The 21,864-nt window shown below is 37.5% G+C and overlaps 2 protein-coding genes across 2 annotated transcripts; one reads left to right on the top strand and one right to left on the bottom strand.

The window, feature by feature from the left end:
- Positions 1-441: 441 nt before the first annotated feature.
- On the bottom strand, positions 442-3,257 carry sptssb (serine palmitoyltransferase, small subunit B). Its single transcript, XM_051128580.1, has 2 exons — positions 3,009-3,257; positions 442-1,534 (listed from the first exon to the last, which is right to left on the bottom strand). The coding sequence occupies exon 2, from the start codon at positions 1,498-1,500 to the stop codon at positions 1,258-1,260; it is 243 nt and encodes an 80-aa protein (XP_050984537.1). The 5' UTR covers positions 1,501-1,534; positions 3,009-3,257; the 3' UTR covers positions 442-1,257.
- Positions 2,058-21,494, top strand: otol1b (otolin 1b). The gene is given in 6 exon segments (XM_051129730.1): positions 2,058-2,104; positions 17,351-17,757; positions 19,393-19,472; positions 19,475-19,484; positions 19,585-19,656; positions 19,737-21,494. Coding segments are annotated over 6 exon segments (1,500 nt in total). The 3' UTR covers positions 20,621-21,494.
- The last annotated feature ends 370 nt before the right edge of the window (positions 21,495-21,864 follow it).

The following is a 21,864-nucleotide window of genomic DNA, read 5'->3' as shown; positions in this document are numbered from 1 at the left end:
TTGGACTGCTATTTGATAAGCCTTCTAGGCACCAATAACTTTGGACTCGGAAAACCAGTTTGGCTGCTTTCCTGCTTTACAATTCCAAAATATATATAAACAAATGTTCCTTGTAGATGAAATCAGCTTATAAGTCCTACAACATTGTCAAAATATCCTTTGAGGTCACAGAAGTTTTATATCCTAAAGGTACAGAAAAAAATGACAAATATTTTGTGAAATTTATTTATTTATGAAAAATACGCTATTATACACATATGAAAAGTGTTACTCTATACTACTTGACAGTGCATTGTGTTTTGAGGCGTATTTTGACATCACATCACACAGACAGTGAAATAATAATAAAAAAAAAAAAAAAAAGTCATTTAATGCAAGTGACATCCAGACTCAAATTAAGAAAAAAAAAGAATTTTGGTATCTCCAGTGATAATTTCATAAGGCCAAAAAAGGGAATCTGTGGAACTGATTTAAACATGGTAAAATGTGATCAGCTGAGCTGAGAGAACTACATTCTTTTAGCGTCTGAAAACGTTAGCCAAAAGTATTTTATAAATAAATGTACAAGTGCCTAAAAATCTGTGAATGTCGCTTATCCCAAATCTGAGGGGCACAGATTACATGCAAACATTTGTGTGCATGCATTTCTATATCAGCAGCAGTGACTAAAGAAATGATGGAAGACAATCCCACCACCATCAGAACCACTCAACACAGTGGGCTCTATTGACAGCCTACTGATTTGTGATCAAGTGCAGCAATTTGTATTCAAAAATACACATGTATATACTTTAATGAAGTGCAGTCACATTGCATAGATGATTACAAAAAATCCAGAATATAAAATTCAGTGTGCAATAATAAAAAAAATAAAAATATCCAATGACTTTTAATTTGCACTGGGGCAAATAATCATAATATCTCATTCTGATCAGAGACTCCTAATATAGAGTCCGAATCATGATTTCATTATTATCAAGCAGTGACGACGAGAACGTTAATCACAAAGTAGTGTCTGTATGTGATAAGTGATCTCATGCAAAACCTCATTCCCAGCAATCAGACAGGAATCCATCCAAATCTTTGCATACAAAATCCCACGATGGGGCAGGAATCCAGGCAAACGTGGAAGACTTGAACATGGCTTTTGACAACACCTCATTTCATCTGGCTTGTTTGTTCCTGAGTAGAAAATAAACAAGAGTTTTCAAGCCGATAATCACACAGCAGATCAACAACAACGTCTTTCCATTATCGTTAGCTCATGAGGGCCACGGTGCTCTCCGGTTGACCCCGGACCAGCTCCGAGAAGAACTCCAGCGCCAGCCGCACGTGAATAGGCACAAACACATAAGAGGTGTAAATGACCATGGCCACCATAGTAAAGAGGACTGTGTTGAAGATGGACTGTTCCCACGGCTCCAGCACATAAATGCCTGTGATGAGCAGGTACTGATAGTACAGCCAGCCCATATACTCTCTCATATTCTTCATATCCATGCGGAGGATGCCGACACGGCCTCTCTACAAGATGCTGGGGGGAAGACAACAGGGTGAGGCGCTTCCTTACATACTGACAGATCACAATAGACACAACAGATGAAACGATGTGGAATAATGGTGCTTAGGAGTGGTATATGTCTTTATATGGATCTCAAATGACACCACATGAATTTATGACATGAATGAGTAACTCTGCGTCATTTAGGCAGCTCGTGTATTCCACTATTTATTTTGAGGGCCGCCGTCTAATACTACCGATAACAATTTCTTCATGTGAAACAAACATTAATGATACACCCTAACATTCTAAGAGCTTAAAAACATGTCCTGTAATGACAAATGGACAGTCAGTGAGTCTTTTGTTGTAACCTCTTATAACTGTTATGATATTATTCATTTATTGGTAGTTTATTGTTCCCAAGCAATAATTGTATCAGGGTCTATCTGACCTTTGTAAGGCAAACTACGCATGAGTGCTTGGATAAAATGAACTGTGTTTAAATTTGCTAATTGTTGATGTGAAGCTCAAGGGCACGTAAAGGTGAACCTTCGACATGTGTAAAGCCCTGCAGGAGCGATCGACAGCCCAGCAGCTGCTCAGGTGCAGCACGTCCTGCATGCAGGTGCTAAACACCGCAGGAACACGTTTGCTCGCTCTCTGCGAACTCGTGTCAACAACAAGGAAAACATTTACACTCTTGCTCATAAAAATGCAAACTAATACAACAACTGGGTTGCAGTTTTCCACTTAAAATGTCGTTATTATGGTAAATTATTAATCACATAACAAGGCTATATATTGTCCTACTGCATAAAATGAAAACATTTAGTTAACAAATAATGATTTTTATTTGTTTTTTTAACTCATGATCGATTTCTGATTTAAATAAAACCAATTAAATTAGATATTACTACATGCAACACATAAATCTTTTTACAGCGCTATATTCAGATCCCTACAGCCATCGATGTAATACGTTTCATTTGTGGTTTGAAGTCTAGATGACACATAGAAAGCATAAACAAAACTGATTATACATAACAATGGTAGCAATGTCAACTGTCAAGTCATAATTCCATATCCAAGCAACAACAGAAACATTAAACATCATTTCACACCGGTCTTTTTTGTTGCACTGGTTGTTAGTCAGACAGACAGTTTGCTTTTTTCATGCACTATCCTCAAATATAAGATGCAATGTAAACATGCATGATAACATTTCAACCATGCATGGGAGAGAAATATCCATAATGTGTCCCTGTGCCCTGTTATGACTGCATTTAGTCTTTTAAACACTTTAAATCATTATAATTGGCATAGCTGTTGTTGTGACTTGTAGTAATAGTTGTAATAGTAAGTTGCGTAGTTGTAGTAATAACAGAGCTACTATAATGGCCAACACAGTTATTGTTGATATTCAGCAACACCAAATGAACATTCCAGTCATTCTAAGTCTCGGTAAATGTGTTAGCAGCTCTGATGAGAGTCATGTAAAGTCACTCACCTCCGCGGGTAACGCTGCAGTGAAGAGTGTCTGTGATGTGATGTGAGTGTGTAGTGTAGTGTATGTGGTCTCGCTGCGAAGCTGCTCTACCAGTTAAACACACGCACCACTCCCACTTCTCGAATTTACTCTCACCTGTGTGTCAGTGCGTGCGTGCGTGCAAAGGACTAGAATGGCAAAAGGAAAGATCAAACGCATTCAGAAGCTCCCTGTGTTTTTCTAACATGTGATACAGAACGCAGCGCAGCGGAACTCTCTCTCTCTCTCTCTCTCTCTCTCTCTCTCTCTCTCTCTCTCTCTCTCTCTCTCTCTCTCTCTGCGGTAATGATGCTGTAGCCGCAGTACGGTACTCTGTGACGTCACCTGCCGCATGGATGTTTGACAGCAGTCGGGTCATTTCTGTATTTTACTATATTTGCAAACAAACAAACAATTTGCATATCAAAAAGTTTTGTTTTTAATACAAAAATGGAGTCACTAAAATTACATTTGTGGAGTAATTTTTCACGAAATACGAATTGATTGGTTGATTGATTGTTTTTTTTTTTTTTTAATATGTTTACAATGTAGCATAAATAGAACTGTTTTTTTTTTTTTTTTTTTTTTTTTTTTTTTTGCATGACTTGTAAATCTGGAGAATCCTGGTCAAAACATATCTTCATTTTTAGTTGTTTTGTTGTAATTTAATGCTTGTTTTGTTTTAAGTCATTGTTTAAGTCATCTTGAGAAGCCCTGGTTGAGGACCTCTGCATTATGTATGATAAGATAACACAGCAGACTTAACACTTATATTGGTATAAGCTTATAGTCAATGTCAAATTACATAATTTTATGTTATTAGTATAGCATATTTTCCATAAAGGAAATATACATTACCCATGTATTTCCTTTATAGAAAATGAAAGTCAAAGGTCACTGTGGCTCTCAGTTGTGTGGGAGTGTACTGGTTTACTAGTCTATAAGCCACATAATCAAAAGTGTTGTGGAAATACTACAAATCTTTTAAGCGCAGGCACAATGAGCTGTATGACGAGTGTACATACTAACATTCAACTCTCTTCCCAAAGCATCAATCCATTCGTTCAAGTTTAGAACCAGATAAGTTCATCCCCTGTTTTTAGAAGTCATTCGTTCTTCAGAGTGATTTGTATCTACATGAATAAATATGTGAATAAACAGTTGAAAGACAAAAATATCAATGGAGTGAAGGGCGCCATAATCACAATTGACATTTATCCACCAATAATTAGTTACGGCCAAAATACATTGCAGGTAAGGTGCAAGTATAGGTAAAAATGCATTATGTATCCATGCTATTTTATGGTATAAATGGTACACTTATTGACAGTAATTTCCAGGGAAATTATACTCACCTTTTGTGGACATTTGCTGTTTTGAATTGAGAGTATGTCAAATTTAATTTGTAACCGTGCACAAAGAAACACTGAACAATTTTCAGGTGAGAAGTGAATGTGTGCATGTTGTAAATGAACTGAATGAATGTCACCTAGACTTTGTGTTATATGAAAATGTATGTATATGAAAGTTTTCATAAAACTCAAATGATGTTATCTTTAGAATTAGGCTAGAATGTGTGGCTGCGTGAAGGTTCTTCAAAATTCTCTTTTTGTGTTGTACAACATACTAACATGTCAATGAGAGGTTTTTGAGAAATTCCTTGATATTGAAACAGTATTGTACCTTTTTTATTTATTTATTTATTTGTATTATAAAAAATAGAATGCTTGAGGAATTCATACTGTGCTTATCATTGTAATGATTATATATCAAATCCATAAACACAACTTCCAAATTTTAATATAATTAACACTATACTCTGTTCTAAATAGTTAGCATTAGCATTTAACAAAACTGTCAAACTTTCTAATAATTCATCCTCAGTTTCACACAAGGGTGGCGGTGGATATATGATCTGCTGATTTACACAGGCCACACACCATATGTTGGCGCACTGTCCGCAAGGCTATTGCCATGAAAAAAAACAACAAAAAAAACCCCATGTCTTGTAAAAAAGAATGCCTCGGAAAGAATTCAAATCCAGCTGTCAGGTGTGCTAAAGTCTTCAGGAAGCCGTGTAGGAAAACCAGACTGTTGCAGTGGTATTTGATAAGCCTTCTAGGCACCAGTAACAAAGACTTAGAAAACCAGTCTGGCTGCTTTACTGCTTATTGAATCCTTGTATATTGTCAAATATTTCAATCTGATTTAATAGGTAATTTGATAAAATGGTCTTGCATCTCAATATATCACCTCTCCCACCAAAGAAAACACTAGACCTTTAAGGCCTCTGTTGACTAGGTCTAGGTTGTTTAAAATTAAACAGTGCATGTGCTTTGTTAATCACCACAATACGCCTATGGAATGATCCACATTAGGTACTCTCCTCAAATACTGATGCTTTTAAATCTACTCTAAAAATGTTTGTTTTTGGCTTTTGAATCAATTTAAAAATGTTATGAATTTTAGTAGCTGTTTTTTTAGTACTGTTTTTTTAAGCAGCACTTTGATCAGCATTTATTGTTTTTATATGTGCTTTAGAAATAAACATGAATTGCTTTATTTGAAAAAAAAAGCACTGAATGTGCAGTCTCAATAATTTTGTCACCCTATTGCAGTCAAGAATCATTCCAGTACTGTGAACCGCACAATGAAGAATTGTTAATACAGTGTGCATTTATTCATTAAGAGAACACTTTTGCAAATGGGAAATTCAAGCAGAAGCAGTAACCCAATAGAGAGTAATGTTTCTATACCACATTTTTACAAACACCAGAATCGTACAATGTTAGTAAAAATTCAACAAGGCCCAGAGGAGGTGTGTGCTTTTTTTTTTTTAGTTTGCAGTGGATTCTGCAGTTCAGCAGTTTAGTCAGTGTGTGAAGGTGAATGTGAACTTTGACCATGCTGTGAGGATACCACCAGGTGTCTCATTCTTTCACTGACCACAGTGTTAATGTAAGTCTAAGGGAGAGTGCTTGGGTCTACTAGTCTTGAATTTGTTGCACTGTTTACAGCCAGCCAGTGCAGAGAGATGGTTAAAGACCAGGCATTGCTTGATTCATGATTTTCTCAAGTAGTGCTCACTGCAGAGCCAAATCACCTCCAGCTCCACCTCTGTGGAACTAAATAGATAGAGTTATGTTTAGCGGTAGGGTAAGGGGTAGGGTTAGGGTGAAGTTGGGGTGTTTACTTCCACCCATTACACCCAGCGAGGGGGAGCTAGAGCTCCAGCTCCTCCCATTTGGCTCTGCAGCGAGCACCCTCTCGATTATCTTGCAAACTTCTGCAGGCTTGATGGTGCTAGTCGATGTTATCCTCTGCTCCAACTCTGGACTTCTACAATACCTGTAGTTTTGGGCTCAGTGCCACTCTGTGGCAACTCTCATGCTACAACCCAATCATTGAGTTAATAATTTCAGACAGTCAGGAGGATGTACAAGCTTAGGATGTTGAGGCTGTAATTCAGACTAAGTTGATGTCAGAGTCTAATACAAACATCGTTCACAAGTCCACAAACAATGACTCCAACCTAAGGAAAGTAATGCATTTCATAAAGAAAGGCTGGCCACACAATGTGCCATATGAATTCAATGATCACTATTCCAAAATAGCATTATTGTTGGAGACTGAAGAACTGCTTTTACGTGGGGACAGTTCCCATGGTACAATGACAAGAGATCCTTGACAGCTTGCATGATGGTCACCAAGGGCTAAATGAATGTAGAGGAAAAGCCAGAATGGCAGACTGGTGGCCTGGCATTGGATTTGATCTTCAAGTGAAAGTGTCTCACTGCACAGACTTACCCAGAGAAAGGAGCCACTGATCACCACACCACTACCACCCAGGAGTATTAAGGAGTAGGGGGGAGCACGGGGCACAAACTAACGCGGGGTTAAGTGTAACACACGTGGTTTAAATATTTCCACACATGCTAGCATAACCAAATTTACCGTATTTACTAGTTGCCATATCAACACTATATAGAGGAAAAAAGTGCACAAAATTCAAAAGCCTTTCGAAGATATCGCTGGATATTTATTTTGCCATAGTAAAAATAAATTTCTGTCTGAAGTAAATTTTTCATCTCAGTTTTTAGTATTCATTTAAAATGAGACAAATCTGCTATTAATTTAATCTCTAATCTGTATTTATCAGTTGTGCCCCGCTATTATTAAACTATGCTTTTCTATGACATTAGCCATGTCATTTTCAGTATTTACTTTTATGGATTTTAAAAAGAAACCACAAGAAACAGGTGAATAAAGACTGACAATCAATGTTTAATGTTCATAAATTATTTCAAGAAATGTAAAGCATTTTGGCTTGTTTATGTGTCTGGTGTTCTATGAGAGCTGTGTTTGGAGGGAGGGAAGTGTTTTTCTGAATGTCTGAATGTGTTTCTTCTATTTGTGCACATTGTTTTCAACTATACTGCATAGCTGCTTCACGTTCAGGGCCGTCCCACGCATGGTTGCGATGTGTTCATTGTCAAACTCCAAAATTTGATTATTTTTAATAAAAAAAAAAAAGAGGCAATTATTTTATTTGAAAAAGTTAATCATTTTATTTTATTTACCAAATATTTTAGTCCGTCTTGCATATTTTTTTCATTTGATCAGACAACATTTTAAGCTGTCATATGGTCATGTTACAGTGTACCCCACCTACGGGGCATGTTGTCACATTTCACTTGCTTTCTTTTGAGGTAAATGATGAAAAAGTATACACTGTAATTATGAAACAAAGTGACATATTTTTACTAGACAAGTGTAAAATTAGTGTGCATAACAATTATACTCTGAACCCCACGTGGATTTACACAAACTGAGAAATTCAAAAAGTGTTAGGTTGTGCCCTGCGCTCCCCTAGTCTATAGGAGCAGACCTGTGTAGTTTAGTGGAAAACATTATCTGGTGGTGGATTTCTGGATTCAAGACCTCAGCTCACCTGCAGCCACAGTGTCTAAATGGAATATTTGAGAGATGGGGCATTCAACACATTACCAGCAGCCTCGATCAAATGGGGCTGTATCTTTAAGCAGCTCAACCCTCATTTGGCCATTTTGAGCTACAGATACACACTATTTGCTGCTACTGGAGCAAGTCTCCTTCATTTAATGACAGGGTGTCAGAACTGCACTGCTACCTGTCCTGGAGAAAAACTTTACGGCCACATCTCATAAGTAGCTGTAAAGGACAAGCAAGAAAATGCAGCTTACAAGAACTTCTTTGACAAAAGACATTCTGTCCTTTGCCTACAACGAGGGGAGCAAGTTCTCTTCAAATTAGATGGGGAGAAAACATCAAGCACAGTGGTGAGACCTTGGGACCTTATTTGTTTCAGACACAAAACAGAGCTATCATTAGGTATAATACATCTACATCTACAGCCTGTGCTTTTCTGAGTGAATGTACACGACCCATCACTGACTATTTCACACAGATGCCACAGACACAGTGCACACTGGACACTCATGGATAGGGAACATATTCTTCTAGACTCCTAAAATGCCAGATTCAGAAATGATGTCATTATGGGCAATACACAGAAAACTCTGACACACTGTTCATTCTGATTGCTTTCTATCATGATCAGCTTTTCAGCAATTTCAGCTACAGTAGCTCTTGTGTGATCCTACCAGACTGGCTAAACTTCACTCCCCATGTGCATCATTAAGTTTAAAGCTTTGTTAATCCCCTTGGGCCAATTAATTCTGGCTACAGTGGTGCTTCACACACATAGACAACATTTAATATGCATACACTGAGATACTTACACACACACACACACAATAAATAATCAATTGTGCTTATTAAAAAATACATTGTTTTAGGCACAAAAGCAAATTTAAATGTATAACAATTTGTAGAACATCTGATTAGCCTTGAGCACCATCCAAGGGGCATCAGCTCAAAATCAGAATGCAAAGGATGTGTGTTGTCCCGTTATTTTACATGCCTTCGTCATCACTTACTGTTAATATGGTGATTCAAGACTATGTAAGGGAAAACCAATAATTTTTGAACATGTTTGCAGTATCATGCAGACAATTTTTGTTCCTCATAGACAATATACATAGACAGAAAACCAGCAGAGAGAAAAGGGCAAAATATTTTCAACATCCGAATTATAACAGACCTATGAATGGGCCTCTGTACATTAAAAATAACACAAACATTCTCTCATGTGATTTTTTGGTAATAACAAAATAAGTATTCATGATTCGACATTCAACATATTATAAAAAATTGTCGCAAGATACTTGCATTTCTTTACTACATTCACCCGTGTCTCATTAATAATCACAGATTGAAGAGCAAGTGTATCCTTACTAAAATTAATCATTATGTTTTTTGACCCAGTTTTATGCTGTTACACCAAAAGATAAAATCGTGCAGAACCTGGTCATATTCCTGGTCTGAATGTGAAAACAAAGAACAATGTCATCTGCATATTTTACCAAAAAATGTTACCTTAAACACTCTGACAAACATTTGTGTTAAAAACTGGTGAAAGTTCACATCCTTGTGATGAACCTGTTGAATTATACAGTGTATCTGATAAAATCTTATTAGTCCTAATCCTCTGTTGTCTTCCTGTTAAAAAATCAGAACCTATAAAACTTAGCCAATTAAAACCAGTTAAAGCTTGTTACTAAGTTTTTTTCTCCAAGATAACAGAATGCAAATGCACAAGAAAGTACACAAACTGAATTTAGCAGTAGCAAGTTACTAGTCATCTAGATTTTAATGTTGTCTATGCATTCCATTACTGTTGTGAGATAAAGAAAGAAATATAGAACTGAGTATCATCAGTTTTTCTTAATAATATCTCCAAAGCATCAATATTATACCTCTTCATTTACTGGTACAAGAGGATAACGGTTAAATAAGTATGATGTAAACCATGCCAATGCAGTTCCATTATTACCAATATAATTTTCAGACCTATCCAAGAGAATGTTGTTTTCAATAGTATCAAAGACACAGTGTTGCCAGGTCTGTGGTTTTCCCGTGGAACTGGGCTACTTCAACACTGTTGCCGCAGGTTGTTTTTAATGTCTGCGGGTTGAAGCAACCCCAATAACGTCATATTTAGCCCCTGGAATACAAATTTACGAGGGGAACCCTGACTAAAAAATGTGCGTTTTATCCTCCGGAATGCGATTTTTAACTGGGGACCCCCCTCGAAACACGATTGGGCTAGTTTTGAGTAGTAATTAGGTGGGTTTTGTTGTGAAAACCTGGCAACCCTGCAAAGACAGCAGAAAGGACAGAAAAGCTCAGATTACTACACGCAAAGTACAGTTCTGACTTCACTCTCTGCTAAGGACAGTGTTTATTATGTACTTGTTAGGATTAAGTCGCACCAAGTACACATTCTTTAGTGTACTTCATTTTCATAAGTATTCATGAAATCTGTTAAAGTAAAAGTGAAGGTTTCTGTCATTAAACAGTGTATTTAAACAGGATTTGAAAATGCATTTTAACCCCTTACAGACTATTTTAGACCGCTGCATCTCCACACAGACTGCTCGTGAACTTTTACATGTAGTAAACACTTCCCTCTAGTGGTGGAATCTAAAGCACTGGGCATTCACAGAAACTCTGAATTGCCGATTCACTATGCTACACTTTCCTAAATTTGAATATTTCAATTTGATGTATTTACAGTAGGAACTTATATTTACAAGGCCAAAAATAGCTGCTCCTACCTGGGTCTTTCTTTGAAAGTGTAATTTGGAAGTGTTGTGTGTCCTCATGACTATTAACAGAATAATAAACTTAGTCACATTATTTGATAGATTTGACCACTCCACTGAGTGACACTGCTTTTGGTTACTCTCTTAAAATGTCTGAGTTTAGAAACAATAAATAAGTACATATTTAGAATCAAAGTAATATCTGCAGAAACGGCCTTTGAAAAACATAATTGTTGAGGTAGGAGGTGGTGTGATAGTAGTTACAGCCATTTGTGTCTGAGGTGTGAAAATATGATTTCCTGGCAGTCTAGCAGCAACCTTCTCTAATGGAAGGTTATTTCTCCCCCATAGTCCTTGTATAAATGGCAGAGCCCTACATGAGAGTCTAGGGGGAAAAAGTGAGAAAGCGGGAGGAAATAAGAGGGAATGGGAAGGACGAACAGGTGAATAGAGTGCATAGTGTTCTGTGGGCTTGGGTCAGGTTTCTGGGTCAGTTCTGGTAACACCACTGCCCAGCACTTTGTTGAGGTTCAGTCTGGGTGACTGTAACTGTGAAGCACTGGGCCAGAACCGTAGTACACACCCCCTGCTCTACTCTAAAATCCATGAGCTAAAGACATACAGACACATATCTGGTGCCGTCTTCAGTGTTTGAGCTCCATCAGAAGGAAACGGCTGAAGCCACTGGACACGAGACAAGCCTGCTGTCTGGTAAACACATTTAATGATGCTTTTCATTGACTTGATCTCAGCTCTGTTTGAGGATGCAGTGGTCACGTAAGAGTACTTAGAACGAAAGTTACATTTTATCACAATTCAGTTTCTGTTACTTATTATCCATTTTGGATTTACATTTTATTTAAATGTTAAAAGAAAATCCCTGATCTTTTCTCTTGGATGCCAGCAGTTCTGCTGAATATAATGTATAATTCACATCCGCTTTGTAAAGTATAGGTGCATTTCTAAACTCTGCTGAGAACCTTTAGCAACATTTTAAAAATGTGAAATTTGCTGACTTAAGAAGATTGCAAATGCCATTTTCCAAAAGCTTTTGTCAAAACGTCATTTCCATGGTTTTGAATGTTTTATGTACACGTTTTAAATTTCTTCCTGTGGTATGGCATTAAACTCTTTTAAACATTTTTTTTTATAATTATTAAGCATGCTTTTACTTTATATTCATTGAAAGAACACATGCAATAGTTTTATTTATTTATTTAAAAAGGTGAAACAGTGGTAATAGCACATATTTTGACAGTGTTTTGTTTAGTTGTAGTTTTTGCTTTTTACATAACCATTTTTTTATATAACCCTGTGAATCAAAAAGCCTTCCAGTCTGTCTTGGGAATTTGAAGAAAAAAAGCAAAAGGTGAATAGTCCAAAAGCCTCTCTATTCCTGACAAGGTCATAGTGATCTCCATTAAAGGCTTACCAGCAGAGCACAGCCTTAACCGTTACCAAAGACACCTCCAGCTCAGGTGACACATGAGCCCCATGCTCCTCAAATCCCCTTAAACGGGAGCAAACAGGCTTTACAGATACGATGCATTCATGACATGACGCATTGATAAAATGAAAGCACGTCTCTTTATTTGCAATTTTAAACCCCTCCATGTGAGGATCGTTAGAACTCAAAAGCATCTATTTCTGTCCGCTCTGTTGCTCCTGATTGTGAAGTAGTGCACCAGGGGCTCTGGGGTTGTATTGCGATACCGGCTCCGTGTCCTATGGTTTACCCTGTCTCGCTCCCATAAGGCTTTTCAGGAATGGGGGGGTCAGTGGCCCGGGGCCTGTGTTCAGCAGAGCCTCTCTTTGCATGGACAGGAGTAAAGTGAGCACTATGGTTGGGTTTGTGTTGAATGGTGGAGTGACACCAGCAGGTCAAGGTGGAGTGTTACCCTCCTAAAGCAGCCCTTCCTCTCACGTTTCAGATGGGTATCGCCCCTTTACCTTGCTGTGGTCCGCATACCTTATAGCCTAAGTTCCAGTCTGAAACATTAGACAGACTGAATTTTCTTTATGCTTTTTTCAGCTTCATTGATTCCAGAGGTTCTTGGATATGATGAGAGAGGATACATCAGCTCCAAAAAGTACACAAAAGTGTTTTTGCTATCTTTCTTTACAATAAATCACTCTAGCACTGATACTTTTCTGGGTAACAACTTTAGTTTACAAAAACGTTGTGGGAACATTGTTTCCAAAACGTTAAAGGAGAAGTCCACTTCCAGAACAATAATTTACATATAATGTACTCACCCCCTTGTCATCCAAGATGTTCATGTCTTTCTTTCTTCAGTCGTAAAGAAATTATGTTTTTTGAGGAAAACATTTCAGGATTTTTCTCCATATAATGGACTAGTTTGGTGCCCCGGTTTTGAACTTCCAAAATGCAGTTTAAATGCGGCTTCAAACGATCCCAAATGCGGTTGTAAACGACCCCAGCCGAGGAAGAAGGGTCTTATCTAGCCAAACGATCGGTTATTATCTTAAATACAATTTGAATACTTTTAATCTTAATGCTCATCTTGTCTTTTCTCCCTGAACACTGTGTATTCTGGCTCAAGACAGTTAGAGTATGTCGAAAAACACCAATCGTAATTTCAAAATCATCCTACATCGCTGCAGAAGTACCGACTCAGTCTCTGCAAAGTGAACATGCAAAGAAGATCAAACACCCTTAACAAAAAAGTTAAAACAGCGATATAGGGCAATTTTGAAGTTGAGGGAGAACATGAGATGGGAGTTTTTTAACATACACTAACTGTCATGAACCAGAACAAAAACAGAGGTTGGGAAGAGCAAGACAATACGAGTGTTTGACATTAAAATGTATATACATTTTATTATTTTTATGAAAATAACTGATCGTTTCGCTAGATAAGACCCTTCTTCCTCGGCTGGGATCGTTTACAACCGCATTTGGGATCGTTTGAAGCTGCATTTAAACTGCATTTTGGAAGTTCAAACTTGGGGCACCATACCAGAGAAAAATCCTGAAATGTTTCCCTTAAAAAAGATCATTTCTTTATGACTGAAGAAAGAAAGACATGAACATCTTGGAGGACAAGGGGGTGAGTAAATTATCTGTCAATTTTTGTTCTGGAAATGGACTTTTCCTTTAAAGTGTTCTTCTTGCGATTATAATGTTACTTGAAGGTTAACAAAAATGTTTCTTACAACATTCTATTAAATTTATTTTCACCCAAAACATTACGGGAATGTTTATTTTTAATATTCTAAGAATATCAAAAAGTCCCATTTCTTAGTGATTAGAACGTTATTTAAATGTTACAAAAAATATGTTCAAGTAACATCATAAGGACAATTATGGGATGTCATGCAAAGAATGTTTGTTCTCAATGTTATAATAACACACAACATCATAAAGATGTTCTAAGAATTTTTGTATCCATATACTTTATTTGGAGCCATTGAATTTAAGCATTGCACAGCTTAGGGTCAGTTCACACAGAACATGCTTTTGTATTTCACTGTGCTGCTTTTAACTGTTTTTCTATGCAAACAAGCGCTAGACTGACATCTTTGACTGCTGTGTCGCATCCTCGTTTTTAAAACACTGTGTTAAGTTTTAAAAAGCTGTCTGTCTCTGTGAACGGCCCCTAACGCATCATGGTCATGGTCGCTGGGTGCCAGTAGCCTTCATTTTACCTCAAAAGCAGCTTCATTAGATAAGCCATTTCCCTCCAGAAAACAGTTGAGGCTGAAGTGAGCTCCTGAGATTATCGGTGCTCTTTTGGACAAAAGCTTTTTTGGAGTGACACCAAACAGATTGGAATGAGACTCTGATTTCCTGACTGAGGCTGTTATATTCGGCTGGCAGCTTCTGGTCTCAGTGAACGCTACAGAATCCAACATCACCTGTCACAAACTATTCTGAGAATGAAAGCCTGATGAGTTTTGATCCAAGTAGTGGCTTTGATAAATCAGTCTATAAGGTGGTGTTATATCAGTGAAAGCTGTGAGCTTGGCACCTGTCCACCTATTTGTGCCAGAGAGTTGCTGAAGAAATTCTTCCTAGATCATGTGTCACGTTGGTCCTGCTGCCAAACTAGTATTTTTTTTGTCCCTGTCTGCTGTTGGTTAGATGGCTTGATTCATGAGGGTCCAGGATTTTATGTCACAAAGCTCTATAGCGCTATAGTGAGACACTATAGCAAGGTTCTGGATAGTCTTATAGAACCTGCTATAGAAGCCTGAGAACACAGTTCCCAACAGTTTTTTTTTTAAGATACACTTTTACTCTCTTTACTGCCACTTGATCACAGGTGGAACAGATTTAAGCTAAAACACTTCATGATTTTGACCAAGAATGTGTCAGAGAATTAAACGATTAAACTTGTTCTCATGTGAAAGTAGCATTTCCATTCAGTTTAAAGTAACAAACCAAGAAAAAGTTTCCAAATGAATACACTATAGTACAAATACAAGTACGATGGAACTGCTAAACCATATTAGATTGCTATTTGTTGTGTTAGGTGAGTTATTCTAAAAAAGGTTACTAATCACTAGCTACTAAAACATTGTAATTAGACTACTATACTTAAAGAAAATTGCATTACTTATTAATAATTACTTTCTAAATCCCATATCAACCTCAACCAGATTACAAGGGTAGACAAGAAAGTATTTTTTTAATTCTTTCACATAATTTAAAATTGCATACTTTTTTTTTTAAAAGTATTTAAAGGGAGGTTACGTTAAAAAAAAAATAATAATAATTTTATAATTATATACTAACACTTTAAGCATTATTTCCATTTACTTCGGTATTGTAGGGTTGTGAACTTTAAACCGAAACACACCCATGTCATGAGCACAACTGCTTCCAGATACACAAGCTCTGAAATGTCTTTGACCACACAGAATAATGGAGGTACACTTCGCATCTCATTTGCATTAGGAAAATTCTATGGCCAATAATAGTTTATAATTAGTCCATCGTAAGACTGAGATGATGCAAACATTAATCAGTGGGTGCCTTAGCTAGCAGTGATTCATGTTCAGAGAAGTCCATCCTAAGACTGAGGTGTAGGCACTGCTCACTTCACACATGCTGTAGTTCAGTAATCAGTCAGTAATCATCAGTCATCAGACTGGACCGAGTGAGATGATTCCGTCAGACCTTTGCGGTGAGTAACTCAGCCATGAGCCATTCAGTTGTGGAAGTGAAGGGTCTTCCGTTTTGGTCCGCCTAGACCAGACCTGACTAACGCATCATGAGTTAAAGAGTTCATTTCCAACCCTGCTTAAACATATACTTGGATGTTATTATCAAGTAACCCTGAACACCTTGATTAGCTGGTTTAGGTGTGTTTGTTTGGGGTTAGGGATGAATTCTGCTGGACAGTCCAGGCTCTCCAGGAGCAGGATTGGTTACCAGTGTGCTCCAACAATGCTAGGAAGGCTATGTCAAAGTCAGAGAGGAAACGTTTCTAACCCACAGTATCAAAATATGTTTTTTATTTTTTAAATGTTTATCCGATGTTTGTACATAACTGATGCTTAAATGTGACCCTGGACCAAAAAACCACCAGACCCAAAGATCGGCTGAATGGATTCGAAAATGGTAAAACTCAACTGTTTAACTCTAGGGGAGTTGGACAATGAGCCTATTTTCAAAAAAAGTGGAGCGTTCCTTTAGGTTTTAATATATTTGCGGTAGGAAATGGAACATGATCTTTATTTAATATCCTAATGATTTTTGGCATAAATTTAATCATCAATCATTTAAAAAAAAAACAGGGTTTTACTTAGTTTTTAAGTGATACTTGATAGTTTGTTTAGTTTTATAGTTTCCATTGTTGTTGTTTGGAAAAAGTGTTTTATTTCTCTTTTTAAAGTTTTTGATATTTGAGTTCCAAAAGTTTTAAAAGCTAACAAAAAAGGAACCCAAACAACTCTCAGTGGGCAATTAATGTTGAAAAAGACATCAAATTGACATCAAAGGCGATGGCAAAATACGCAAATCCAGCCCAAAAATTGACATGATGTTTATTTAATATAAATTGAATATCATATTGACCTTCATGTACATTAAACCAGTTTCAGTGTGGGGTTCATTTCCTATTTTTCACTGAATTACCACTGCATTTAAAATAATGCAGCTGGGCTGCAGTGGTTTTATCAATGTTTTCTGAAGAGATACAATCACTTTATGTGATGAACAGACTGATATTTAAGTAATTATTCATTCTCAGATCAAATTAAAACATTGATCAATTCATGTATACAGAGACAAAGTCAAAAATACCAGTAACATCAACCCTCTTTGGTTCTTGCACATCACTGGACTTAACATTATGATGCCATGATGCAAGCACCAATGACATTTAATGTTAGAGACGTTACGCCATATCTGATTTAGGCTTTATATGAGTGGATCAGTAATTTGATTTAAGTGTCCTTCTCTTTTTCTTGCCAATACTGTTGTTTCGTACTGTTGTTTATTTAGCATGCAATCTAAAGGTGACTGAAATTAATCAAATAGCATGTGCTCCCTTTTCTTTTACCACCTTTTATGCATTAAGGTTAAGGTTAGTTTGCATGGTGATGTTTGCTCCATGAATGCTTTTTCACATTTCTCCTCTTTCTCTACAGAGAGAAAATGGCGATGTTGTTTGAACGCGCTATCTTCATAACTGTAATAGCACTGACCTTTATCACCTTGTGTGACACCATCAAACCCACTCAGAGGCCGAAGTACCAGTACACCAAGAAACCCCCTCGAGAGGTGGTCCAAACTACTGTGTATGTTGGCAAGCCTACGGTCACAGCAAGGATTGTGGACTACACCAAAACAAGAGAGCGCTTCCCTGTGCACATCACAGAGAGCACTACAGTTCCTGCTGACAGCTATATAGACTACCCTACAGACACCACCGCATCGCCCACCACAGCCAAAGACAATTACACGCTAGACTACAATGAATGCTACTTCAACTTCTGTGAGTGCTGCCCTCCAGAGAAAGGCCCACAAGGCTTCAAAGGAGACATAGGTCTGCCAGGTCAGCCAAGTGAAGTCATACATTCTATACGTTATTTTAAGGGCTAGATTTACTAAACAGCGCAAATTAGCTTGAGGCCAATGGAAGTGGAAGGGTTTGCAGGTGATCTACTGACAGATTCAGCTCATATCCATACTGACCAAAGCAATCTACCAAGAGCAGTGCAAATTAGCATAGGGTCACAAACAAGCAATGCAGATGATAATTGGATGTGTGTAATGTACGAACAACACAGGTACAGTGTTTTTTTTTTGTTTTTTGTTTTTTTTTTGGAGCGGGGAATACCAGTAATTTGACTACTGCAAACTTTAGTAAATTACCTTGCCTTTTTAAAAAAATCCTTTAGTAGGCTCCTCCCCCAGTGGGTGGTGTCAAGTGTCATATTATGAAATTTACTACAATACTTTTTTAATCAAAATCTTGTCAAAACTCTAATTTTGGTATAACGTTGAAATAAAATCTCCCAGAAACCTTCTCCAGATAGCAACAGAGCAGGTGAAAACCATTTAATCAATATTAAAATTAGTAGATTTGTCAGTGTTAATGGCATTGAATTAAGATCACTTTTGCACCTGCAATTAATGTTGAAAGAAATGTTGAAATTTCAACAAATCACCATTATTGTGATGGGCTCCTGACTCTTGCTTTTCATTAAGTTTCATTAATTCTCTTTCAGTGCTTACAATAGTGTTTCAATATAAACACTTATGCCTTAATAAAGAAAGAGATGTCTTAAAATTAAGTTGGAGTAGAGCTGATCTTTCCTTAATGATGTAAATGTTCTGTTTCACAAATGCAAAGATGCTGTGACAAAATATACAGAAATATTTAGACAACACTCATCATACAAACCTCAACAACAGTGACAATCTTTCAAAAATGGTGACAAAATTTGATTGTCATCATTTTTGAGTTTCATACGCTGTTTCTTGATGTCTACTTGATTCAGCTATTTAATCTTTTTTTTTTTTTAGTATTGCCTGCTAATTCATAGAAGTATGATAGCAATACTACTGCTTCAATCTCACACTGTAGTTTCACACATTATTCACACATAAATAACACAACACACCTGAGCAATTATTTAAATAACCTCACAATGATTAGTTACCATCACTTGATCCCAGTGCCTCAACAAATGTATTTTAGCACGATGTTAGAAGTAGCAATGAAAACCTAAGATTAAAGTACAAAGAGTGAAGAGCCCAACTGAAACACTGATCACAATAATGGTGGTTTGTTGAAATTGTAAAAAAAATTTCAACATTAATTGCAGGTGAAAAAGTGATTTTGATTCAGTGCAATTAACACTGACAAATCAACAATTTTTAACATTGATTCAATGGTTGCTTGCTGTCAGGGTAGGGTTTTTTGCTTTAATATCAACTTTTTTTTTTTATAGAAATTGTTGATTCCAAAATATTTTGTGAAATATTTATTTTATATAAAATAAAAACTGTCAATACCTTTTCAGCACATTTTTTCACTGAGTGTCTCCAAACAGTAGATTTAAATGCCAAAGGGTTTGCTTTGGTGTAAGCTATTGTGTAAATCTGGACTTTAGTGTGTTATTTACTATAGGTATGTGAGAAAAAAAACCTGGCTTCTGTCTTGTTGTTTAATGCCATATTGTAGGCCCGCCTGGAGAGAAGGGAGCAGCTGGACCCAAAGGTATGCCAGGCCCAATAGGACCAAAGGGCTTTTCCGGATCTAAAGGGGGGATAAAGGTACATGCTTGAGCAGTAGATTAAATATGGACATTATCCTGGTTATTTTCACTGCAGTCTTGGTGATGTCTTTTGGAATAACATTGCATTGCATGTACAGGAGAGAAAGGAGATCAAGGAAACATAGGATTGACAGGATCTCCAGGCATCCAAGGAAAGGCTGGAATGAAAGGTGAACATAGTTATCCATCAGGTCCCTGTGAATATTATACCAAAAAAAGGTAATTAAATGTAATATGTTTTTTTAAACAGGTGAGATGGGTGTTAAAGGTGAGAAGGGTGCGGCCGGACTGCCAGGATTCAAAGGTTCGAAAGGAGAAAAAGGAGATCCAAATTTGAATGTGTCAAAGGGTGATCAGGGAGAGCCAGGCAAAGATGGACTACCGGGACCCCAAGGCATAACTGGTGATAAGGGTGAAAAGGGTGATAGAGGAGAGTGTGGTTTACTTGGAGAGAGGGGCCAGAAAGGTGAGCCAGGTGATCCTGGACCACCAGGTGTGCGTGGAGATCCCGGTCCATCTGGGCAGCACGGTATGCACGGCACTCCAGGAATCGCCGGAGAACGTGGGGAACCAGGAATTCCCGGAGCAAAGGGTGAGCCAGGAGCACGTGGACCAGCAGGAGTCAAAGGTTTGAGAGGTCTGAGGGGAATGAAGGGTGACCGCGGCCCCCAAGGGAAACGTGGAGACCGAGGCCTGCGGGGACTGAAGGGTTCTATGGGTCAAAGCGGATTGAGAGTACGGTCTGCTTTTAGCGTCGGCCTGTATCCAAGCAAGTCTTTTCCTCCATCGGGATTCCCGGTTCGGTTCGACAAGGTCTTCTACAACGGAGAAAACCATTACGACATAGTCACGAGCAAATTCAACTGCACCTACTCAGGAGTTTATGTGTTCTCCTACCAGATCACGGTGAGAAACAAGCCACTGCGTGCTTCTTTGGTGGTGAATGGCATGCGTAAGGTACGTTCGAGGGATACTCTACAAGGTCAAGACATTGACCAGGCTTCCAATCTAGTGATCCTGAAGCTGGATGTTGGAGACCAGGTATGGGTAGAGACGCTGAGAGACTGGAACGGTGTCTACTCTAGCAGCGAGGATGACAGCACCTTCTCTGGGTTCTTGCTCTACCCTGACTAACACACTCTCCATGGCTAGATCTTGAACTGAACTTTACATGACATGGACATGGGAGAAATTTATGACCAATTACAGTAGAAGTAGTGTTTTTATCATAGAGAGAAAGAAGTGTACTGTTTAAACGAGTATTAAAACGAGTATCCCATTTTATTAACGCATCAAATAGGCTGATTTGATTTCAAAATTAAATCTAATTTTGACTAAAATCTTATTCTAGACCACGGGTGCCCAAACTCGGTCCCGGAGGGCCTTGGCCAACTTGCCTCAAATTGCCGGGAAGTTTCTAGTATGCCTAGTAAGAGTTTGATTAGTTGGTTCAGATGTGTCTAATTGGGGTTGGAGCTAAACTCTGCAGGACACCGGCAAGTTTGGCGACCCCTGTTCCAAACAAACAAAATAACCCAAACATCTAAGCTACATATCCACGAAATTGTCATGCAATGCACAGTATGTGTTGTGAGAGCACTGTGCAGCTCTTTTTACAGACTGTTTTGGACATTTAGTATATGTTAAAACTTTCTGAAAAGGAAATAATTGTTTTAATTAGAGAAGTCCTCTTTTAATTATTTTGCCTTATGGTATACAGTCCTTATTTACCACTCAGATATCAGAGAAATGCGTGATTTAAATGATTCTGACAAAGAAAAACATCATGCTCCATTTTAGCTTATTGTTGATTGGTTTCATATCAATGAGCCTCAACGACATACAGACAGGGTATATTGAATATTCCGCTCAACACGTTTTTCACATTACTCATAAGGTCAACAAAATAAACAAAAATGGTCAAATATGTTATGTATTGTATGAAATACAAATCACAATGTAGGCTTTGGGTTGATGGGTTTCTGAGCACTAAAGTAATAAAATCAAGCAAGGAATATCACTTTGATTAACGCTTCACTTTATTTTAAGGACCAATTCTCACTATTAACTACCTTGCATACCTCTGCATGACCATATTGTAGATCCGTTAATCTTAAACTTAACAACTACCTTACTAACTATTAATAAGCAGCAAAGTAGGAATATATTAAGGCATAAGTTGATAGTGAGAACTAGACCTTAAAGTGTGACCAAAACTATATTTAACATCATCAGGAATCTGACTGATGGTTTTATAAGACTCAAAAAATAAGAATGATGCTTTTCAGAACACAAAGATATGAAGTTTGATTCTTGTGTTTGATATGTCCTAACAAACAGGCAAACAAGAAAACTCATTCAATATTTGGAACAGAGGG

Source organism: Labeo rohita, chromosome 15, assembly GCF_022985175.1.
Source record: "Labeo rohita strain BAU-BD-2019 chromosome 15, IGBB_LRoh.1.0, whole genome shotgun sequence".
In the NCBI taxonomy this organism is placed as follows: Eukaryota; Metazoa; Chordata; class Actinopteri; order Cypriniformes; family Cyprinidae; genus Labeo; species Labeo rohita.
This window is presented reverse-complemented; position numbering and strand designations above follow the sequence as displayed.